This window comes from Prinia subflava, chromosome 22 (assembly GCF_021018805.1).
Source record: "Prinia subflava isolate CZ2003 ecotype Zambia chromosome 22, Cam_Psub_1.2, whole genome shotgun sequence".
In the NCBI taxonomy this organism is placed as follows: domain Eukaryota; kingdom Metazoa; phylum Chordata; class Aves; order Passeriformes; family Cisticolidae; genus Prinia; species Prinia subflava.
Genome location: NC_086268.1, coordinates 3,518,279 through 3,541,246, shown reverse-complemented (window position 1 = coordinate 3,541,246; position 22,968 = coordinate 3,518,279). Strand labels below are relative to the sequence as shown.

General features: G+C 47.2%; 1 protein-coding gene across 1 annotated transcript; it reads right to left on the bottom strand.

Annotated features, from left to right (window-relative positions):
* Positions 1-429: 429 nt before the first annotated feature.
* ATP12A (ATPase H+/K+ transporting non-gastric alpha2 subunit) lies at positions 430-22,375 on the bottom strand. Its single transcript, XM_063418019.1, has 23 exons — positions 22,081-22,375; positions 20,241-20,387; positions 18,831-18,890; positions 17,370-17,573; positions 15,599-15,712; positions 14,947-15,081; positions 14,324-14,441; positions 12,917-13,185; positions 11,954-12,152; positions 11,434-11,543; positions 10,573-10,707; positions 10,136-10,328; positions 9,749-9,924; positions 8,597-8,733; positions 7,743-7,893; positions 5,692-5,860; positions 4,914-5,068; positions 4,161-4,284; positions 3,636-3,781; positions 2,902-3,035; positions 1,741-1,842; positions 1,103-1,194; positions 430-896 (listed from the first exon to the last, which is right to left on the bottom strand). Exons 1-23 carry the CDS (start codon positions 22,087-22,089, stop codon positions 868-870), a joined length of 3,108 nt encoding a protein of 1,035 aa, XP_063274089.1. The 5' UTR covers positions 22,090-22,375; the 3' UTR covers positions 430-867.
* Between the last annotated feature and the right edge of the window lie 593 nt (positions 22,376-22,968).

Genomic DNA, 22,968 nt, shown 5'->3' with positions numbered 1-22,968 from the left:
AACTTGTATTTAAAAGTGAAATATCCACACAAAATATTTAATTTTTTTGCTTTAAAATTTTGTCTAAATCGTTTTCTAAACAAGAAGTTGGACCCCCTGGTTCTTGCTGAATTTACCGTATTATCCTGGTTTTGAAAAGAACTTTACCTGTGCCTAACTAATCCTAGAGTTAATGACTCTAATATCTATTTTTCCCTTCAGATTGTCACTTATGGGAAATGAGAACTGAGTTTGGGATCTCAAAGTGTTCAAATCTGCTGGTTGTGGCTTGGTTTTCAAGACACCTTTATCAGAATGGGTCAAATGTTTGGTCTGTTAATGGAGGTAAAAAAAGCAGGGGTGCACTTCTTTCCTCTGTGACCCCGTTCCACTCAGTTTCTCTCAGTATTTATGAAAAAAATAAGACAGGTATCAGTTTTCTGGAAAAAATCCTGTTTTATTATCAAATTATTCCTATACAGCACAATTACCCACGGCAAGGTAAAACAGATCTAGGTATGCACTCACTTGGAATTCAGTTCTACCAGCACAAAAATCAGCAAACAACACCTTCAGTGCAAATTAATGCTTTGGATTGTGTGGAACGTCTGTCTTTGGATTGTTTTCCTCTCCGAGTGCTCTCCAACTCCATCTTTGAATGAGGGAAAATCGTAGTAGTTACAAAAATAGGTAGTATTTAAATTTCTAGGCTTTACAGTACAGTGGGAGGTAATTTCTCAGCCTCTAAAGTCCTGGTTTCTTCATTGAGTTCATGAAATCTCTTCACCCCAGCACGGGGTGGATCCATGCTTGATATTGCACAGACAGGACTTGAAAGCAGCAGAGGCTGGGCCAGGTGGGGAGGGAGCTCTCCTGTGCTCAGCCTGTTCAGTAATACATGTTCTTGTCCCACCAACCTGCAGGAAAAAGGAGGGGATAATAATTAAAAAGGAAAAAAATTGGTTATTTTTGCTCAAAAAGGTAAAGTGGAGAAAAATGGTTCCTTTTTCAGCAGCCACCTGCGAGTGGCAGCTGAGGTGGGGGTGGGAGTGAAAGGGTAGGAAAAGACACATGGAATTCAAATATGACATTAAAATTTAATTAGAACAAGGGGCGCACTCACTTCCTGGGTATCTCCTGATGAGCAGCTTTCGGATTTCATCGTAGACCCAAATCAGGATGGCAAAAGGTACAGCCACAAACCAGTACTGGAACCTGGGAGTGGGGGCAAAAGGTCTCATTCAGAAAGGTCTGAAAACAACTCAGCTGCAGTTCTGGGGTGTCTGTGCCATTTTAATGTCATTAAAACAAATCTGGCCCCTTGGGCCTCTTCTCTTTCTCTTTATTAATCTCTCAAATTGATGATGTGCTTGTAAAGCCTCCCAATCTTAAATCGTTACTGAATTAATTTATCCCAGGTCCTGTTCAGGAGGAAATTTTGCCTGGTGTGATCACAGCAATAAATCACCTGACTGCTCTATTTAAAATAAAATTTAAATGCTGTCTGTGCTCAACAAAGCATTGGAGATGCTGAAAGAAATATTTAAATGTCGGTTTTGCACAAGTGGGTTTTTGTATCCTCAGTAGGAAATCTAGTAGAGTAATGTAGAAATTATGGCAACAATGGCCCTTTTGGCCAAGAAATAATGATGAATATAATGATTTTAAAAAGCATTTATCCTGCAGTGGTGTTGCACGGGCTCCTGCTCCTGTTTGGTGTCCATGAGGAGGGCAGGGGAGCTCGGTGGCACCAGGACTCACCTGAGCGGGGTGAAGTTCAGGGCTGTAACATGCCCAAGGCCGTAGGTGAGAATCAAAGCAATCCCTATCTGGGAAAATATCCCCACCCAGATGACTTTGTTCCTGCAGGAAGAGCAGAGAGGAAGAGTTAAAGAGAGAGTTAACCCTGGAATTAAACCCCTCTGTGAACCTTCTGCATTCCCCGCAGCCCCAGGTGAGCTGTGCACGCACAGGGGTGGCCTGGGCACCTCTGTCCTGTATCCCACGTGCTCCTGCCTTTCCTGGCAGCGTTCCCAGCCCAAATCCAGCTGTGGGAGACACCCAAGGCTCCTGGAGGCTGGTGTTGCACTGGGAATGTGCTCGGGGTGACTCAGGTGTTAATGCAAGGAGGAAGCACACATAGGTGTAGGCCCTGCACCCGCAGATAAAGGATGGCAAACAAATTGCTCTGCTATCAGAAACCCCGGGAGTGAATGCCAGCTCTGCTGCTGGCCTCTGTCCCAGCTGATATTTGGAATTCTGCTGGGGCTGGAGGGGGCAGGGTGGTTTGCAGAGGGTGGCCAGCACTGGCTGGGGGAGTTTGACCAGCTGGTATCTCCCTTCTCACAGCCTCGCTATCTCAGAGAAGTCCAGACTTGCTATCTCTTGATAAGGAGTTCAGAAAGTAATCTGGAAGAGAAACTCCCTTTCTTTTTTTTTTTTTTTTTCTAGTAAATATTTTAATGAATGGAGAGTTTGTTTTAAGCTGGTGTATTTTCAGAATTACCAGCACAATGTCTTTAAAGAAAATCCCTATCCTGAGGTAGAGAAGGGGCTGAGGGGAGGTGCAATAAAATATTTGCCTGAGATTTGTGATTGTTTAAGGCCAGGCTTAATCTTTGTGCAAAGGCTGAAAGCGAGAGGGCCAAAACACTGAGCTGAATAGAGCAGGAGGCTAACTTGAACTGCAGGTTTAGATTAGATAGGGAAAAATTCTTCCCTGTGAGGGAAAATCTTCCCAAGGGAGGCCCTGGCACAGGGTGCCCAGAGAGGCTGTGGCTGCCCCTGGATCCCTGGCAGTGCCCAAGGCCAGGCTGGAGCAGCCTGGGATGGTGGAAGGTGTCCCTGGAAGGTGGAATGGGATGAGCTTTGATGTCCCTTCCATCCCAAACCGTTCTGGGACTGTGAATCTGCCAAACCCACCTGAAGAGGCCCTGGCGGAAGATGGAATTCCTCCGGGTTTTCCTGATGATCAGATCAGCCACCTGCTGGATGGTGATGCTGACAAAGAAGGCCGTGTAGCCCGTCCACTGCAGGTACGTGCGCTGGTATTTGGTCTGCAGAGCCAAGGAAAAGCCAGGAGGTTCAAATCAGCCCCTCCCATCTCCCACGGGCCACTGCAGGCCGCGTGGGAGCTTTATTTCAGTTCCCAAGGTGTAAATGCAGAGTTACTCCAGATTTAGGCACAGAAGGATCAGATTTAGGCTCGGATTTATTCCGTGGCTGAGTCACGAGGCTGCAGCACGAGCTGGGGCTGAGGGGTGTTTGTACGGATCCATCAAAGCCTCCCGTGCCTCGTGATGCTGCAGGATGAGGAGGATGAGGAGGGCGAGGGGGAGGCTGCAAAGGACTTGGCAGAGGAGCTGATCATCAGCAGGGCTGGGAGAGGATGGCGAGGGTGGGCTTGGAGGGGTTTAAACATCGACACCACAGAGGAAGGTGACTCTGCAGAGGCTGTGAGTGAGAAGGTGACAAACTGTCGAGGAATGAATGAAAGAGCTGCGTGGCAGGAAGCCCTAAAGAGTCTCTCCTGAGGGAACATTGGCTGAAAACTAATTCTGTTTGCATTTAAACCTCATTTGTGTCCCCTGTCCTTTTATTTTTTGATCGAGCAGGTGGGCGAGGGACAGGGCAGGAGGTTTTCAGGGTTGCTTTACCCATTGCTGGCCGTAGGAATCCTCGAAGTCGTTGATGGCGTTGCTCTCCCAGTCCACTCTCACTCCCAGCAGCGTGGAGGGCAGGAAGCCCTGCTCAGCATAGACGGTGAAATAGGTGACAAAGGCCCCCACAGACTGCATGATTCCTGCAGAAACAAAGGGCAGGGGTGAGCAAAAAACCAAATTCAGGAGCACTGCGGGAGGTGATGGATGTGTGAAACATGCTAAAGGTACTTTGAGAGTTCTTGGTGCTGTGAATTTCTTGTACTCTGTACATAAAACCTCATTTTATTGCTGAATAATGAGCAACAGGAGGGGGCTGATGAGTTTGCAGAGGAAGGGGATGAGTGCTCTTTTTAAAATTTTAATATTTTTTTTAACCTAACCCCAACCCTAACCCTAAATTTTTTAAAATTTTAAAATTAGGAGCAATTTCAGCTTCTAATTTTTTTTTTTTTTTTAATGAATCAGCTTGAGTCTGCCTTGCTTTGCTGGCACAAGAGGGTGTTTGGGAGGCCAACCCACCAATCTGCAGGTAGGAGTAGACAGCCAGCTGCTCGTTCACCAGCCGGTCTCTCCTCTTGTTCCGGGGTCTCCTGTTCATGATGTCACTCTCAGCCTTCTCATAAGCCAATGCCACCGAGGGGATCTGCAAGAAAAACAAACCCTCAGGGGCTGGGGGACAGCATTTGCCTGATTCTCGGAGGTTTTGCAGCAATTTGCAGTTCCCAAGGGGTTCTTGAACCCTCCCAGGGGTTCTTCCTGCCTTGAATGCTGGAGGAAAGGAGAGGAGGGTCTGTGGGGATTCCTATTAATGTTTGGGTTAATTCCTATTAAAAGGTTTGGGGGAAATCTGAAACTCACACAGATCTGGTGAGCAATGCAAAAGGCTAGAGGAGATTAACAATAATTCAACATTAATTTAAAATTCAAGGGCCTTTCATGTCCCTTGGGCTAGGCTGGATGGAATGTCAGGTGTAGCTGCAGAAATCCCTCTGGCTTCTTGATTAAAACACACTGATAATTAATTGTTCAATGCTGATTTTAGCCTGGATCAGATCAGTCTTTGCTTCCTGCTCCCCTCCTGCAGGTTGTTGTTGTTTTCTACTCTTCCTTCTCTCCACCTGGCTGTTTTTATTTCCTTTTTTCGCTGCCTTTCTCAGCTTTATCGGTGGGATAAAGCCACCAAATCCCCTGTCCTGGCTGTGCCTTGGCCCCCAGCCCCTGTCCCTTGGCAGGACATTCCAGCAGGAAATGATTTTGCAGCTCCCAACTCACAATGTCCGTGCCCAGGTCGATGAAGAGGATGGTGATGGTGCCAATGGGCATTGGGATGCTGGCAATGATGTAGATGAGGAAGGGGCAGAGCTCAGCAATGTTCTTGGTCAGGGTGTAGGCAATGGTTTTCTTCAGGTTGTCAAAGATCAGGCGGCCTGGGGGAAGGGAAAATGCTTCTGTCAAAGGGAATTTTTATCCAGGTTTTCCAGGAAAAAAAAAGTTCAAATTTAACCAAATGAAGTGAAAACATTCACTGCTTATTTATACTTTTCCTCATGCATTTTGTAATTTGGTTTTGCTGGGGGTTTTTTAGGCTCTCCTCCCTTAAAGCCTTCTGAAAACTCAAGTGGAATAGAAGTCCCATTCCCCAAAATGCTGCGGTTGTAATGGAAACCACAAACTCTTCACAGTGAAGGAAGAGTGGGATGAGTGTTCCTGTCATAGGTGGAGCACAGTGAAAGCGACGTGTGAGAAGATCATAGAGGGAAAAGGTGGAAAAAATAATTTGTATCTTTGTGAGGCTTTGAACTGCACTGGAACAAGCCAGGATGTGCTTTTATCTGAAGCCTGATCAAACAGAGACAGCAAATCTTTATTGTGTGTAAGAGAGGGAGGTGATTTCCTTATTCTCTGATTGTCATGTGTAGAAATAGAATTAATTCCCAGCTTTCCCAAACATCAAATCCACAAATCCAGAAAGAGAAGAGAGGAGGGAAGGACCAGGAGGCCCTGCCAGCAGCTCTCAGCTTCTAAAAGAGAGAAACAACATCATCTTTACCTTCCTCCACTCCTGTGACAATGGAAGCAAAGTTATCATCCAGCAGGACCATGTCAGCTGCATTTTTGGCTGCGTCAGAGCCAGCAATCCCCATAGCAATCCCAATATCTGCTTTTTTTAGGGCAGGGGAGTCATTGACTCCATCTCCAGTCACGGCAACCACTGCTCCCTGGAACACACAAAAGCATCCAGATGTGGGCTTGGCAGGAGAGGGTGAATCCTGCCACCATCAGTCTTTACATTTCCAGCAGAAAAATGCTGATTGGAAGTTCTGAATCCTCTCTGCAGCCACGTCAAACACAGCCAGGGATCAGGAGGGTGGTGGGCAGGGTTGGGAGAGAAACCCCAGAGATTTGTGTGGTTCCCTTTAGAGCAGAGACTTGGGAAATTCAGGGGTGTGATTCACTGTGCCCTGAAGAGTGGACATCTCAATGAGATGCATTTCAAATGCAATTAATCTGATAGTTGGAGACAAAGAGGATTTAAGGTTTGGATGTCTGCTCTCTGAACGTGGTTCATCCCTGTCTGAGCAGAGCCAGGCTCACCTCTGACCTCTGGGGGAGGTTTGATTAACACAAAATGTCCTGTCTTTCCTTAATGAAGGGCTACAGAAACAGCCAGGCTTCATCTGAATCATAAATTATGTAACTGTTGAGTTACAGCCCATCCTCATTCTATCCTAACAGCTTCTGGCCATCCTCAGCCTGTGCTAGAATTTCTCTACTAATCCAAAAGATGGAAAACTCTGATTATCCAGCTCATCTTCCGTGTTATCTTCCTGAACCATCTCCTGCAGCTCCGGGCTCTGCTCTGGCTGATGCAGAAGTTTCTGGCTCGGTTCAAGGCAGGGTGTTCAGAGTGGGGACAAAGCCTGGCAAACTGATTAATAAAATGCTGAATTTCCTGTCCCTGGGGGGATTGAGCACAGTGTCACTACCTATAAATAATGCCGTGCACAGAAGGGCTTATAAGCTCTGAGTACTAAACATAGCTGGAGACTGGCTGGGGGAGGGTGTTCCTTTTCATCCCTAAAGAGCCAAATCTGCCAGGAGAGTGGGAGTCTGAGCAGTGCAGAACACGTTTATCCACCGTGTGCCTAACACAGACCATTCAAGAAATAAAAAACCCCACATCAAACTGAAAATTTTTATCTCTTTTTTCTTTTTTTTTTACTCTCTGGAGAGCCCTCCAGGCTTAAATCCAACAAGCTGATAATGCTGATTGGGAAGTTTAGTGCTGGCACGACTACAAAAATAAAATAATATCTTGTGCCACATCTTCCTCTCTACAAAGTCCAGGCACAGCACTAGTGTGGCTTTAATTCACAAAATCTACTTGGAAAATGTCATTTTTGAGTAGAGAGTCTTTTGATGGCAATTTTCATCTTTTACACAGCTCTGTAAATGTGTTTTTTTTTTTCCTCCTGTGTTGGCTGCACTCCAGACTGCTTTGCATAATATTGCCCATGGATGGGACAAACTCTCTTTAAATCCTGCTGCCTGATTTACAGCCCTGGGAAGTAACACAGATAAGGCTCGGTGGTACATAAATCATTCTGTGGGGTTCATACCTCAGAATAATAAATAATCTAGGCTGGAAAAGGGCTGTGAGTTCACCCATTCACCCAGCACTGCCACTCACCAATTCCACTCCCAAACATTCCTGCGGGCAGGAGGGCACGGCCTGAGCGGCCACAAGAGATAAGAGCAGAGGATGTGGCAGCACCGTTGCTTTTATCTGGGTTTAAAGAATTCCCCAGGGAATTCTCCCTCCCAACCAGGGCACAGGAGGCTTTTTGTGCTTCTCAGAGTGCCAGGGACAATCCCCGCCCTGGCTACAGCTCCAAACCCAGGGAAAGCTCATTTTGTCACCAGGAGCTGTGTCTGCAGCGGGAATTGGAGCGGCTTGGACCGAGTCCAGGCGGCGCTTGTGGCAATCTGTTAGATAATGTTCTGGCACGGGGAGAGGAGTATAAACAGAGCTTAGGGAGCACTGGGAATTGGCTTCCAGCCTCTCAGCCTGGTGTGTGTGTGTGACCTTTGCCACCTCACCTGCCTCTGGCAGCCCTCCACGATGATCAGCTTCTGCTGGGGCGACGTGCGCGCGAAGACGATCTCGGAGTGCTCGCACAGGATCTCGTCCAGCTGCTCCGAGCTCATGTCCTTCAGCTCCATCCCGTTCACCACGGCTGCCGTGGCCTCCCTACAAGAGCCACGGGCAAGTTTCGGATGAAAAGGGGTAAAAATGGTGCACTCGTGGGATGGGCGTGCAGCTGGACAGGGGGCAGGCAGCAAATTGAAAATAATTTGTAATAAATTATAATAAATGATAATGATTGATAATAATGGATAATAAATGATAATAATTGATAATAATTGCAGGGGCATTTGTTGTTAATCAGCAGGAGTTGAATGAAAGGCACTGCAGAAACCCAGAGTGGGTCACTGTCACCTGGATGAAGAGGGGTCTCACTGAAGCTTCAAAAAATGAATTTTAAAGAGGCCTCTCACTGGGAGGGACAGGGGAAGGCATCACTTCTGCAAAGAGCTTTTATCCTTCCCTTGTGATGTTATTTTTTCCACATTTAAGGGGTGAAGGAGGGATTTGGGCTGATGGTCCAAACTGGGTCGTGTGGTGCTGAATTTTGCTTTGTCTGTGTGTGTTTTGTCAAACAGGCAGTGACAGCAGATTCCACATGATCTGCAAAGAATAATTTGCTGGATTTTCTTCACGGGCAGCAAAGATGAAAACCACTGAGTGGACACATTCAGGGTGGAGATGACTCAAGAGTGGGAACGTGTCATAAAAAAAAATCAGAAAGCAGCGGGGATGGAGAATAAAAAGCACCATGGAGGGAGCAGGGAAAGGAATCCCGGGGTGCTGCCCAGGCTCTGCTGGCTCTCACCTCCTGTTGACCTGCTCCACGGGGATGTTGAGGCGCTTGGCAATGTCCTCCACGGTCTCACTGGTGGCTGAAATGATGCCCACGCTCTTGGCGATGGCCTTGGCCGTGATGGGGTGGTCACCAGTGACCATAATGACCTGAGCAAGGGACAAGGGAGTGACCAATGGCTCAAGGTGGGGTGAGAGAAGGGGAAATGTCCATTGCTGAGGAGCAGGAAGAGCTTGGGGATCAGAGCAGGGCTCACACAGCAAAGGGAGATCAGGGGCAGTAATTGCCCAGCTCTGCAGCCACATCTGGGCTCTGCCTCTCCTTGCTGAGGCTGCTTTATCAGGGCTCTGAAGGAAGAGCTCATCACAGGCAGCCGGATTAGAATAATGCAGAATAAAAGAGCCTTTATATAAGGGTCTATATTAGGTAAGTTCAGTGGGGAGGGTTTGTCAGGGTATTGCATCTTAAAATGGATCCTTGTGACTGAGGTGTCCTGACAGATAAGGCACAGCCTTTTCTTGCTTTTCTTGAAGAAAAGTTGCCAGATCTGTCTTCAGGCAATGGAAAATTTCATCAGGGTTGGGGTTTGGGATTCATCTCGTCTGAGATCTGTAATTCCAAATACGATTTTCCTAGATTTAGATAGATTTCACTTCTGCTTAGGGCTTATTTGTGGTCCCCAGGGAGTGAAATTAGGGGAATTACTGCTTCAGGTTCCACTTGAATAATTTTGAGATTAGTGATTCCTTTGGATAAATGTTCAAAACAGTGTCCTGATGCCTTCTCTAGAATTGTTTCTATCACCTTACTCTGTTTACAAGCAAGTCATTCCAGCTGATGTGGGTTCTGTATTCTAGAAATGGATCTGATGAGAGAGTAGCTGAGCTTTTGCAAAGTTGGATTTCCAGGTCTGAGGGTTTTGTGCAGTCCCTATAGTCTGATTCCCACTTAAATGAAAACATTTTGCCCCTGGGGGCTTTCTAAATTGAAATTACAGGATGGTCTTAACTAAGATTGAGATTTTTGGTAGTTGTTGCTAGAAAGATAATTAGTGACAACGCGGTGGAAGATCTTAGATTTTAAATACTTTAAATAGTACCCGAAATAATCATAAAGAGCCTTTCTCTGGTGGACCCACTGTGGTTTTCAGTGTGGAATCCTCACCTTGATGCCGGCACTGCGGCACTTGGAGACAGCGTCAGGCACCGTGGAACGAGGTGGGTCGATCATGGACAGGAGCCCCACAAAGCACAGGTTGGAGGTGGGGAAGTTCATGGAATCCGTGTTGAACTGGAATGTCTCTGGAAACTCGTTCTCAGGCAGGTACAAGTGGCAGAAACCTGCAAAGGTATTTGGTTTGGTGTGACGGGCAGGAAAAAGAGGAGAGCTTGATAAAACATCAGTGTTTGCCCTCGCCCATGGAACTCCAGCATTTAACCATTTTTCCAGGTATGCTGGATGTGCCAAGACTTTAAACCAAACTTCACAGGTTTTACAGCTGGATTTTAGCCCATCCTCCTTTTCCCAGGCAGTCCCTGCAGCTGCACTCACCCAGCACTCTCTCCCCCATGCCCCCCAGCTCCATGTAGGCTGTCTGGAATGCCTCTGCCTTCTCGCTGTCCAGGGGCTCTTCCTTGCCGTTGATCATGATGGTGCTGCACCTCTCCAGAATCCTCTCCGGGGCTCCCTTCATCACCAGCAGGAAGCGTTTGTCGTGGGGGTCGTCGGTCTCGTGGATGGAGAGCTGTGCCACAAACAGAAATGGGTTGGAAGAGCTCCAGTTTTCCTTGTTTGCTTCTACTTTTCCATGGGATTCATGTTCTTTTCCATGAAGAAATCATAATTTCCCTCAAATGGAATGAACTGTAGCTATTATAATTTGAATTTCCTCTGTTGTTGAATTACCCCATTACGGCTTCCAGGTCACCCAGGCCCAGTGATAGAAACAACCTGGCACAATTTCCAAAAAAAAAAAACATGAAACACACCTGGAATTTGTTGGTAGAGTTGAAAGGGATTTCAGCCACTTTCCTGTTCTGTGCTCTAATGCTCATCACATCCCCCAGAATGACCTCAGAGAATTTCAGCAGAGCTGTTTCAGAGGCATCTCCAACCACAACCCTCTGTGGGCACAAAGGAAGAAAACATTTCACTTTTGTATTTCCACAATTCCATGACATGCTGCACACTTCAGCAACAAGGGATCTACTTTTTTTAAGTCCAAGTTATCCTGGCAAATATTAAAATAGAATTTGGGGATGCCTTCTTTGCTCTTGGAGTTAGAACAGAGCCACAGCAAGCAGAGACAAAGAGCATTTGCTGCTGTAAAGCAGATTTGGGGTCACACTCAGGTCACTACAGGTGAGCTGAGGCACAAACACAAATTAATTTGAGGATGGCATTGATGAGTAAACAGTAGATTTGTCCAGATAGTCCAGTCAGTAGGATTTACTACCTTCAAGCAGTCATGTGGAAAGACATTAATTAAGGCACGTTTACCTTTGCTATAATAAATTAACGGTGCAGTAATTACTATTCCTGCTACTTGTGTTGCCTTTTTCCTGCAGGCACAGTTGGGTTTGGACAATGCTGTCAGGCACAGGGATTCTTGTCCTGTGCAAGGCCAGACGCTGGGATTGTGGATCTCTTCCAGTTCAGGATAATCAGCATTGCTATGCTCTTGGCTGTGCAGGTTTTTTATCCTGTGTTAAATTTTGTGTGAGTGCAGTAAAACCCCTGTCAGCAGGAACTTAGAATACTGGCACGGTAAAATGGAGGTTGTTAAAGCCTAACAGAGAAAATTGCTTTTTCAGAGCAAGGGGAATAAACTGATGTGGAGTCAGCAGTACCTTCATGATGGGGAGATTTTCCTGTCCCGGCCGGAATTCCGCCCGGTTGCAGAGAGTGACAATTTTTGACAACGCTGTCCATGAGGGGGAACTTTGATCAAAGGGCTGGGCTGAGAGAAGCAAAACACACATTGCATCCTTTAGCACATTGCATGAGACAAGTAAGAGCTTAAGAGTGAAAAAACAGAACTGACCTATTTGCAGAAAAATATTATTTTGACAGGTTCTTTCATGGAAAAAAAATGATATAAATTTTCCCCCTAGCAGTGCTGACAAAGGGGTTTGGATGATCTTTGCTTAATTTCCTACTAAATGCACACTTGGCAAAAGGTTCTGGTGTAGAACTTCCTCCAGATTTACTTCCTATGACTGGAATTCAATATTATTTTTTTTTTCACACGGCTAAGGAGAGATTTCCATGTGTAGAAGGAAGACATGTCTGATTTAGCCACCAAAAGTGAACACCCTAGGACTGAGCCAAGTATCTGCCCCTTCCCACACCCCCCCTTATCCCATTTACTTGTTTGGTCTTCGCTGGTGTCGGCTGAGTAGATCTGGTTGTCAAACCAGAGGTGGGCGACAGTCATCCTGTTCTGGGTGAGGGTGCCTGTCTTGTCGGAGCAGATGATGGAGGTGGAGCCCAAGGTTTCCACGGCCTCCAGGTTCTTCACCAGGCAGTTCTTCTTGGCCATGCGCTTGGCCGTGAGGGACAGGCTCACCTGGCAGGAGGGAAGGGGCCCAGCTGTCACCAAGGTGTGGTCACACCAAGGTGTGGTCACACAGAGGTGTAACGAGATTACGTTCTCCTGGTAGGTCTTTTGTGGGGTTTGTTGTTTGTTTGTTTGGGGTTTTTAGGAAAATATTTTAATTTTTTTTCATTTTTGTTGGCTGCAGGGCCATTTTTTTCTCCCTTTATTTTAAATTTCTTTTCATTTTTGTTGGCTGCAGTGCATTTTTTTCTCTTTTTTAATTTAGAATCTGAAGTCTGGCTGTAACTAGCACAGGTAGATTTGCAGCTGAGAGGAACCTGCTGCCTGCTGATAGAAATAAGGATTTCTTATCAGTCAAGAGGCTGTTTGAGATGGAGGAACCTACAACAGGCGGGGAGCTGCTGGTCACCAGCTCCATGAATCCTTCAATGATTCCCTTCAGTGTTTGCTGCTGGGCTGCTTTGGAGCTTAGCAGGTGTGCTGCTCCTCAGGCAGGGATTTTAGAGCTGGGAATGTGGTAACAAGTGGAGTTTCCATGTGACTTTCAGGGTGCAATGTCCCCACTTCCAAGTGGGAACGAGTGGTGTGGAAATGAGTCACGTCATTGTACTCGACAGCACTTGAACTTAAACCCAAACTGGGTTTGAGATGAATGACTCAGTTACACCAGAATTCACCAAATGGAAGGTTTATCCTTGGAATAAGAACCCCCAGCCCTCCTCAAACCCAACTCAGCCCAGAGTGGCAAGCAGAGAATCCCAGCACGGACTCACCGTCACCGTGGCCAGCAGCCCCTCGGGCACGTTCGCCACGATGATGCCGATGAGGAAGATGATGGAGTCCAGGATCTTGTAGCGCATGGAAACGGAGATGATGAAGAAGAGGACCCCGATGGAGACGGCCACTCCTGCCACCAGGTACACGAAGTGCTCGATCTCGATGGCGATGGGCGTCTGCTCGTTGCCCACGCCCGAGGCGAGCGAGGCGATGCGGCCGATGATGGTGCGGTCCCCGGTGTTGATGACAATGCCGGTGGCAGTGCCTGCAGGGGCAAAAGCTGTCACCTCCAGGGCACACAGACACTCAGATATTTTTTTTTTTATTATTATTATTTGCTGTTCTTCTGCTAGAGCTGGGATTAAATGCTCAAGAGATGGATTTCTTGTTTGGACTCAGATGTTTATTAATTCTTATCTATAGCACAGTCTTGTGAGCTGTGACCTCTAGCTAACAAAGGGGAGAATGGCTCTGTCACTATCTCTCTACAAGATCTTTTAAGCACAAACTGTCCAATTAAGAAATGACACCTAAATTATTTTTACTTTTAACCCAATAACCAACCACCCATGGCCCACAATGCAGATTTTTCTACCCAATTACAAAATACTACCCAGACCCATGAAGAAGGTGAAAAAGCAGGACTGGCCTCTGCCCTAAAACCTCCATCTTGCTTTATATCTATTACTCTATTCTAAAACCTTAAACTCTAAGTTTTCCACCCTGTGACATCACACACTTCTATTCGAACTACAGACCCACAATCCCAGTGCTATCCAATTTTGGAAGCCTTCTCCACGGCCTCAAATGCAGTGTTTTCTTGGGGTCAGTGCCTGTCAGCACAGAAACCCTGAAATTCTCAGTGCCCAGGGTGCTAACACTCAAAGGCAGCTGCAACCTGACATTCCAACAGGTATTGGTGGAAAAACTGCAAGGAAACCATTGTCAGTTCGAATCCAAATCAATTTGTTGATTGTTGCAGCCATAGCCACACAGCGTGTTGGAACAAATGCTAAGTTTGTTAGCAAAGGTCACACTTTGGTGGCACAAAGGTGACAAAGGTCACCCCCAAGGTCACACTTTAATCTGCTCAGATCAAAATTCATGTGAGCAATTGAACATCTCTGAAATTCCTCAGAGCAGAATGGCTCAAATGAGTTAGTAGGACCAGCAGCACCTGTGCAGGTGCCTTTTTGGGGGCCCTTCTCTCTGTACTGATAAATAATAAAAATTAGAAATTCTCAGTGCCCCTGAAGTTGCTGAATAATCATTGGACTAACTAGAAAAAAGCTAAAAGGATGTAAAGGTGTGCACACAGGATGATAAATGTGGCTGACGACAGCGGAGAAACAGATAAAGAAGATAAAATGGGGTTTCCATGGCCAGTTTCAGGATCAGCTCACCTTCCACACAGGTGGTGGAGTAGAAGGCAATGTTCTTGGTCTCCAGGGGGTTCTCGTGGGTGAAGTCACAGGAGCGGGACTGTGGCTCCGACTCCCCTGTGAGTGAAGAATTGTCCACCTTTAATGAAACGGAGACACATCCAGATTAAAGTCAGCAGTGCACAGTGGTGTCCAGCCTGCGAGGTGAGGTGGCAGCTTATTCCATAATCAGTGACATCAACTTCCCTCAGTGCCTCTTCTCTGAGCTGCTGCTGTCCCTGACAGAACCCATTTCTGTGGGAATTCGGTTCAGCCAATGCTGTGTGTCTGTCTGGGGGATTTTCAGCCACAGTTTTGAGGATCTGCCTCCAGCAGAAATTCTCATTCTACTATTGATGCATCTGCCCTGTCCTGGCAAGGACCAGAACCAGAACACGGCATGGACTTCTTGGATGTTCAGGGAGGGAGGTGTCAGTCCTAGAGGAGCTCAGCATCACATTCAGGCTTCTGCTCTCTGACGTCATTAATTATGTCCAATCAAAGCTCTAATAACCCATATTGGCTGTGTAGAAATTCTTTCTCTGCAATAAACAGCTCCAAACTCCATTTCCCCTCTTTCCTTTGCTCTTCCAAGCCCTGCTCACCTTGCAGCCCTGAGTGAAGATGAGGCGAATGTCTGCAGGGATCCTGTCCCCACCCTTGATCTCCACGATGTCCCCAACCACCAGCTGGTCTGCTGGCAGCTCCTTCTTCTCGGCATCCCTGAGGACAAGAGCTTGCTGGAAGACAGAAATGGGACAAAAATTAGCTTTGTTCCACCCTCTAAACTGAGATCCTCCTCTCTGTTCTGGGAAAGCTCCAGAGCAGGGTGATGCAGAGGAAATGGGAGCGTATTTGGCATCCAGCTGGGCTGCTCAGGCTGGAATTTGGGGGATTTGAGAAGTGGCCTTGGAGATGGGGAAATGCCTTCCAGGAATGTGCTCACATGACCTCAGGTCTGTGGGTAAAAGCAGCGGGCTGCACAATGTGAAACCCAGCACATTTCACCCTTTTACAGGTTTTAACTGGGCACTGAGATCTCCAACCCAGTGCTAGATGGAAACCAAGGATGTGCATCCTACAATTCACAGATCCATCAAAGCAACCACCGTGTGCTTTTCAGTAAACGCTCTGTGATTCAGGACCTTTATCTGGGTCATTTGCCAAGAGATAAATTCAAGTTGGGCTTGCTGGGCTTCCCTCGTGCATTACTGGGATGAATTTTTGCCTCGGTTGAAAGGCAGGGGTGGTTCTCACCTGTGGGATCATCTTGCTGAAGCTGGCCATGATGTTTGTGCTTTTGGCTTCTTGATAATAAGCAAAGATGCCAGTGAGGATGACCACCAGAGCCAGGACCACTCCGAGGTAGAGCTGATCAATAAAAGATAAAATCTGGTTAATTTAGGGTAAGTTTTCACCAGTTCTTCTGTTAGAATAAATCAGTTCTGTGTTGTTTTAAAATGAGATGTTGGGTGTTGGCCAGGTTAAAAGACAGGTTAAGAAAAGAGCTTTCAGGTGTTGGCCTGCAAATGATCCATTAAAGCTTTTATTTGTATGTATAAAAAAAGATTTTTAATAACGATTTTCCCGTCTAAAATCCTTCTCTAAACTGACACAATCCTGAACAAATTAGAGTGTAACAAACAAACTTTAAAAAAAAAATTAAAAAGCAAAAAGTAGAGTATAAATCAAAGGGGAATTAGTCTGAGTCTCTTTAGCCTCTGACTAAAGTCAGAGTCTAAAGTCTTTAGACATTTTTACTGCTTCTCAAGAATTGTGACTATGCCCAGTGCTTATAAAACCTTTGCACAGGCACTCTTTGAGCGCATGGTGTGCGAAGTGTTCGAGCTTTTATCAGAAGCGCTCGGCAGCAGGAGAGTCCTGAGAACAAGAGGCCTCCTTGTAGTTACTGAGTAACTGTGCAGGGCTTCCATCACCTGGAGGGACAGAAGGCTGGCGGGGTGGAAGGACAGAAGGCTGGAGGGACAGAAGGCTGGAGGGGTGGAAGGACAGAAGGCTGGAGGGACAGAAGGCTGGCGGGGTGGAAGCTGGCGGGACACAGGGCTGGCGGGGTGGAAGGCTGGTGGAGCAGAAGGCTGGCGGGATTGAAGGCTGGCAGGATGGAAGGTTGGCGGGGTGGAAGGCTGATGGAGTGGAAGGCTGGAGGGACAGAAGGCTGGTGGGACACAAGGCTGGTGGGACACAAGGCTAGCGGGGTGGAAGGCTGGTTGAGTGGAAGGCTGGTGGGACAGAAAGCTGATGGGACACAAAGCAGGTGGGACACAAGGCTGGTAGGATGGAAGGCTGGCAGGACAGAAGACTGGCAGGGTGGGAGGCTGGTGGGACACAGCACTGGTGGGACACAAGGCTGGTGGGACAGAAGGCTGGTGGGACACAGGGCTGGCAGGATGGAAGGCTGGAGGGATGGAAGGCTGGCGGGGTGGAAGACTGGTGGGACGGAAGGGTGGCGGGACACAAGGCTGTTGGGACACAGGGCTGGTGGGATGGAAGGCTGGAGGGACAGAAGGCTGACGAGATGGAAGGCTGGCAGGGTGGCAGGGCAGAAGGCTGGCAGGGTGGAAGGCTGGCGAGATGGAAGGCTGATGGGACACAAGGCTGATGGGACACAAGGCTGATGGGACACAAGGCTGGCGGGACACAAGGCTGGTGAGACACAAGGCTGGTGGGACACAGGGCTGGTGGGACACAGGGCTGGTGGGACACAGGGCTGGTGAGACACAAGGCTGATGGGACACAAGGCTGGCGGGACACAAGGCTGGTGAGACACAAGGCTGGTGGGACACAGGGCTGGTGGGACACAGGGCTGGTGGGACACAGGGCTGGTGGGACACAGGGCTGGTGGGACACAAGGCTGATGGGACACAAGGCTGGCGGGACACAAGGCTGGTGAGACACAAGGCTGGTGGGACACAGGGCTGGTGGGACACAGGGCTGGTGGGACACAGGGCTGGTGGGACACAAGGCTGGTGGGACACAAGTCTGGCAGAGTGGTTGCTCATCCACTCACGTTGTCGAAGGCTGAGTCCACGCCCTGCGCCAGCTGGATGCCGAAGGAGATCCAGGAGAAGGCAGCCCCGATCCACAGGAGGATGGAGAAGCCCCCGATCATCTGCTTGAGGAACTTCACGATTTCGGGGGTGGCTTTGGGAGGAGTGAGAGCGTTGGGGCCATCCCGAGCCAAAATCTCTGCTGCTCGTGCGCTTGAGAGACCCTGCAGAAGGAGGGGACACATTTCCAATGAAATCGCAGAAAACCAGAATTTTTTACCCCAGCTCAGAACAAAATTCACATGCTGCCATTTCTTTAAAGGTTGTTTGTGTCACAAATGAGCTGCAGCTCTGATTTCCAAACCTCCTGATGATGCCTAAAGTTTCAGCTTTCATATTTTCAGGCTCTGTGCTGCCCAGGGTGCAGCTCTGAGCTCACACTCAGGCTCACTCAGCTCTGCACAGAGCAGGGACACAAAACAAATCCTTCTCCTGCTGCACACCAAGGACAACTTTCAGCCCAAAAGCACAAACAAGGGTGGCTGGAGGGAGGAACAAGAAGGATGAGAACTCACAACCTGAAGCTGTAATTGGACAGTTAAACCCAATATGCAAATGGACAAAAAACCCATAAAAATATAAGATCTCATGACCAGTTAGCCATTTTGTGACCATTTTGGGTCCACCCTAGGTGTAGCTCTGGTCAGACTCTGTCCTGCCCAAGGTGTGCCTTAAAGCCCTTTCAATAAATCTCTGCTTTATTCTCCAGCTCTGCCCAGTCTCTGTTTCAGCTCAGGCTTCCCGAGGCATCACTGATTTCAGAGAGGCTGCTATTAATTATCTGCTCTGGAGAAACTGCTATTTCTTTACTGGAGCACTGAATTGGGGGCCACATCCATCAGGAGTTTCCATTCTGTTGGTTATCAATCAAATATACCTGGACTAAGTGTTTGGAAAGTCAGGAGAAAACTGACATTTTTTTGCTGCTCTTTCTGCATTTCCACAAGGTGTTTGTAGCTCAGGGGGCTCTTGAAATTCTTGTCTGTGCTCTGGCCACGCTCAGTGCTTTGATATTCAAATGTCAGATGTCAAAGGGACTCAGGTGTAGTTTCTCTAATCTAGATTTTCCTTCAAAACCAGTTCAATCCGTGCAGTCTTTGGCTATAAATAGTTACAGTGAAAAGTGAATTGTGGTGAAATCAAAAGATCAGATAACAGCTTTAGAAAAAATGAGGTCCTGGTGCAAAACCCTGAGGTCCCATTTTTGATTTCAAGGCAGCAGCTCAGCCTTCTTCAGACCCAAGAGAAACTCCACTTTAAATCCAGGCCAGTGCTCGGTGGCTTGCTGGTTTAGGCTTTACTGGGAGCATCAATGCAGGCACCCACACACATCTAATCACCAAATTCCTGCTCCTGGGGAGCTCTGGGGAGGCCAGAGGCTCCTGATGGAGGCAGTTCCTGAAGAAGCCCTGTGGACTTACTTTGTCAATGCTGGTGCCATATTTCTTCTCCAGCTCCAAGGTGTTGAGCCTGTGGTCATCCTGCATTCCAAGAGAGACAGAAATTACAGTGAGCAGAGCATCAGACTGCTGGAATTTTTATTCCCCAACTGCCTGGATCTGGGAACGTGGATGAAGTTGCTTGTATGACACCCCACTTTCATTAATTAGACAAATCTGCATATTGAGAAGCAAAATATCTTCCACTGCAACATGATTTCTTTTTTCCTTTTGATTTGCAGAGTGCTTTTGTAAATAGCTCCCTCCTCCAGCAAATCTGTCACAAGAACAGGGTGGTGTGTTCCTGTCTCTGCTGCCTGCCACGAGGGGCTGTGCTGCTTTTGGATAAATCATCTCTCCCTGCATGCTGCAGGGCTCCCAGTGTGTGTGACAACAACCTCTGCCCTTGATTGCAGGGCAGGGAATGTGAATTATCCTCCTCACTCTGGTGGAAAGAGGCAACAGGTTCTGAGTTTAAAAGGGTGTGGGAGAGGGAAATCTCAAAGCTCTTCTCCTTGGCCTGCAGTGACACCTCTGTGGTATCGTTGGCCTAATTATATCTTGTGCTGAACTGGGATTTAGAAGCCAAGAATTTGAGAGATCTCCCAATTGTTTTCTCAGAGTGATTCATGGGTACTTGGGTGAGTCAATTCTCCTGTCTGTGCTTTGGTTTCTCTTTAGAAACACGGGAGTGGAGTTACATCCCCCGGTGGCAAAGACAGTAAGTACTGAGAAATATTTACCTGCTGCTGGGCAGATCTTGGAAACGTGGGGGGTGAATGGATGAGAGAATCACGGAATCAATATCTTATTTTGGTGTTCTTTGAGCTTTGAAATGCCATCCAGCCCGTAAATAGCCTCTCCTCTGAGCTGCTCTCACAGCAATCTCAAAAAGAGGTCAGCATAATTACCCTCATGTTTCAGATTGGGAAACTGGAATGCGAGGAGAGGAAGCAACATTTCCAAGAGCAGCCAGCAGGTCAGTGGAGAGCCAGGAGGAAAACACAGATTTCTTGAAGGCCAGAGCAGGTTTGGGTAAAACCCCCTGTGTTTAAAGCTGAGAAATGCTCTCAGCTCTGGAATCTCTGGAGCACAAAGCCGTGGTTCTGCCTCTCCCTCTGATTCCTGGCTGGCTGTGCAAGTTGTCAGGAAATACTGATGGCACTGATTCCATCTGGGAAATGGATCCTTTTGGGGCAGATAATGTTCTGTACCACTGGTGGCTTAATTATACCAGAATCATCCTCTCATTTGGGGTATTAATCTTGCACAGCGTTTTTCTGGCACACTCCAGGAGTGTGAGGAAGCAAATCCTTCCTTGTGCCAGGATTTTCCTTGCAGGACATTCCCTGGATTTCACAGAATGTGTAATGGAAGCTCAGCAACACTCACCAGGTCCAGTTCTTTCTTAAGCTCTTCTGCCTTCTTTTTCTTCTTGTTGCCTTTTAGGTCTTTGTGCTTCTCCTCTTCATCTTCGATCTCTGTTTTATGCAGCTCTTTTGTCCCGTAGATCTCAACCGAGTAAACATCAGACCTTTTCTGTAAAAGACCACAAAAAAGTCAAAATTTTGCTGATCTACTATTTTAGACAACCTAAAAATTTCAACTGTCCTTTTCTCCTGGCTACTTAAAGTGTTTTTTCCTGTGTTATCCAGAGATCCATCCAGTTTGTGTTACTGTGATTGTGGTCAGGACTTCATCAGGTGCAAATGACAGGGATTCCTTTAGGGATGTGCAACACTTCCAGCAGTTTATGATCTAAAACAAGGTTGGGAAAATGCTGCCCAAGACCTCAGCAGTGAGAATTATTAATTTATTTATCAGCTCCAAGTCTTAAGAGATCAGTGGAAAAGCAAAATATTCATTAAAGGAAAGGGGAGGGGAAAATCACCCATTGAGAACTTGCTGGTTCCTGGAGCTTTTCAGATCCATAACTTCAAGATTTAAATTTTAATTACAATTAACTCTTACAAATATGTATTTGCACTGGATCAAAGCGAGGAATAGAGGCAAACACCAGACTGAAAGCCAAGGAGGAGCTGCTCTGTTTCTGCTCACACAGAGCTCAGAGCTGGCAGGGATTTAGCTGAAAATTCACTTATTTTTGCCAGTGGAACACTGGGCAGAGGGAGCTGTTGACCCAGGGAGGCTGCTGCACCTCAGGGAATGTTTTGCTTTCGGTGATAACTGGGGAGTTGTGCTGTTTCCAAACCCTGGCTTAACTCTGTGGTGTGCAGGGCAGACTTCCCTCCCAGCTGCATAATCATAATGCTGCAGCTCCCAGTTATCCTGGAAATTATCCCAATTATCCCAGGCCTTGGGAGAGCCTTTGGGTGACCCCATTCCAGAGGTTTCCTGATGGATCCAACCCCAGAAGTTCAGGAGAGCCCCCCTGGAGGTTCCCTGGTGGGACAAAGCACAAAGGGGCTCTGCCAGTGCTTGGATTCCTGTGAGGTCTCACAGCAATGAAGGAAGATCCCTCCAAAACATAAAGAAAGCTCAAATAATGGAAACAACAAGAAAAACCAATAATAATTGGGGTATCTTATTATTTAACACTGATGTGAGCTCAAAACTAACATCTTTAGCTGTCCTGTAACTAAAGGAGTATTTAAATCTTGACGTTGCCTCTTGATAAAGGGGAAAGAAAGGAGCTGCTGAGCAGTTTGAGGACTTTAAAGACTCAAATCTTATTTCTAAATACTTGGTTTTGTTTGGTGATGCACATCCCAGAGACAGGGCATGCCTGTTCTAAGTTCTGATTTTTTCTGCCATGCTGAAGATTCATGATCTGTTTTATCTGTTGGGATTTTTTATCTTCACTTTCCTCCTCCTCCTCCTCTCTTTAACTCTCCCACCCAAAAAATCTGTTCAGCTTTTCAAATCCCTATGGAGCACAGAAACCAGGAGAGAAAGGCAACATCTCCCTGCTGGGAGAACTTAGCAGATGGAAGAGAAAAATAAAGAAAATTGGTGAAGTTAGTAAAATCTATTGCTCACTTGTAAGCATGACTTGTGCTAACCTTTAACCTTCAGAGTTTCATAAAATCTCAGATTTTAGCTCAGATTTTTGGCTCAGCCAGTCCAAGAATTCTCCCCAATCCAAACTGTTCATGCCCAAGAGTGTCTGATATTAATTCAAATTTTCACTTAGCCTGTCCTTACAGTATAGATTCACAAAATAAAACTCAAGAAGAAACACAAGGGGCATTTCCAGGGGCATTGCACCCACCTTGACCATCTTGGTGAGTTTATTCCTTTCCTGATGCAGGGAAGCAGCCAAGCCAAAGCCTCTGGATCAAAAGCCAAAACCTCTGGATGGAAAGCCCAAGCCCAGCTGGGGACTGTGGTGGCTCAGAGCAGTCCTGGAGTGCAGAAGCTCCCGAGGTGGTGGGTCCCTCTCCTGTGGCCAGCAGGTGTTAGCTGGAATGCTGCTCCCACCTCGGCATCCTTCAGGCAGGACGAGCTCCCTGTCCCAAGCCTGTGGAGAAAGAGCTCTGCTCGCTGCTGCTTTATAAATCAGCATCTTGTGCTGCCACTCCACCCCTCCCCTTCCAGGTCCAGCCCATCTTCTGTTTCACCTGGAGTAGGTGGAAAAATACCACAGTAATGGGCATGTGGGTTTCAGGTCAGATAGGTTCTAATTATTCCTTTGTAGTGTTTGCTCACCAGTAGGGAACAGGTGTATTATTCATCTTGCTGGAAGCAAGGAGTTTCCTCCAGAGACTTTCCAGCTCCGGGCTCCCCTCGGGATCCTGGGCTAAAGGAGGGCTCTGCACGTTTTGTCTCACCTGCCCAGGTGATGTTCTCTGTGCCTGAGGTCCCTCAAAGCCAAATCCCTGCCTCGTTTGGGTGCTGGCAGGGGTATAGTGCAGTGGTGCTCTTTGAAGTTCAGAGCTTGGACTTCACTCCTAATCCTTGTGTTTCGTGTGTTTTCCACCTCCACGCTGAGCTGGGAGAAGGGAACTTCCTGGTGCTTCCCAGCACTTACCTGAACAGCTCTTGGTGTGTCTGGCACCAATTCCCAGCTTGCAGGTGGGAGTGAAAATGAGATTTGTGACACTTTTGGTACCTGCCTGGTCTCATCACTTAGGAGTAAAGCTGCTTCTCCACCTCTGAG

Excerpts from the sequence above, each read along its gene's own strand:
- ATP12A (XM_063418019.1), bottom strand. Across the intron at positions 18,891-20,240 it reads TTAAGAAAGAACTGGACCTG|GATGACCACAGGCTCAACAC; the intron begins GTGAGTGTTGCT and ends CTTGGAATGCAG. Across the intron at positions 897-1,102 it reads CATCAGGAGATACCCAGGAA|GTTGGTGGGACAAGAACATG; the intron begins GTGAGTGCGCCC and ends TTTTTCCTGCAG.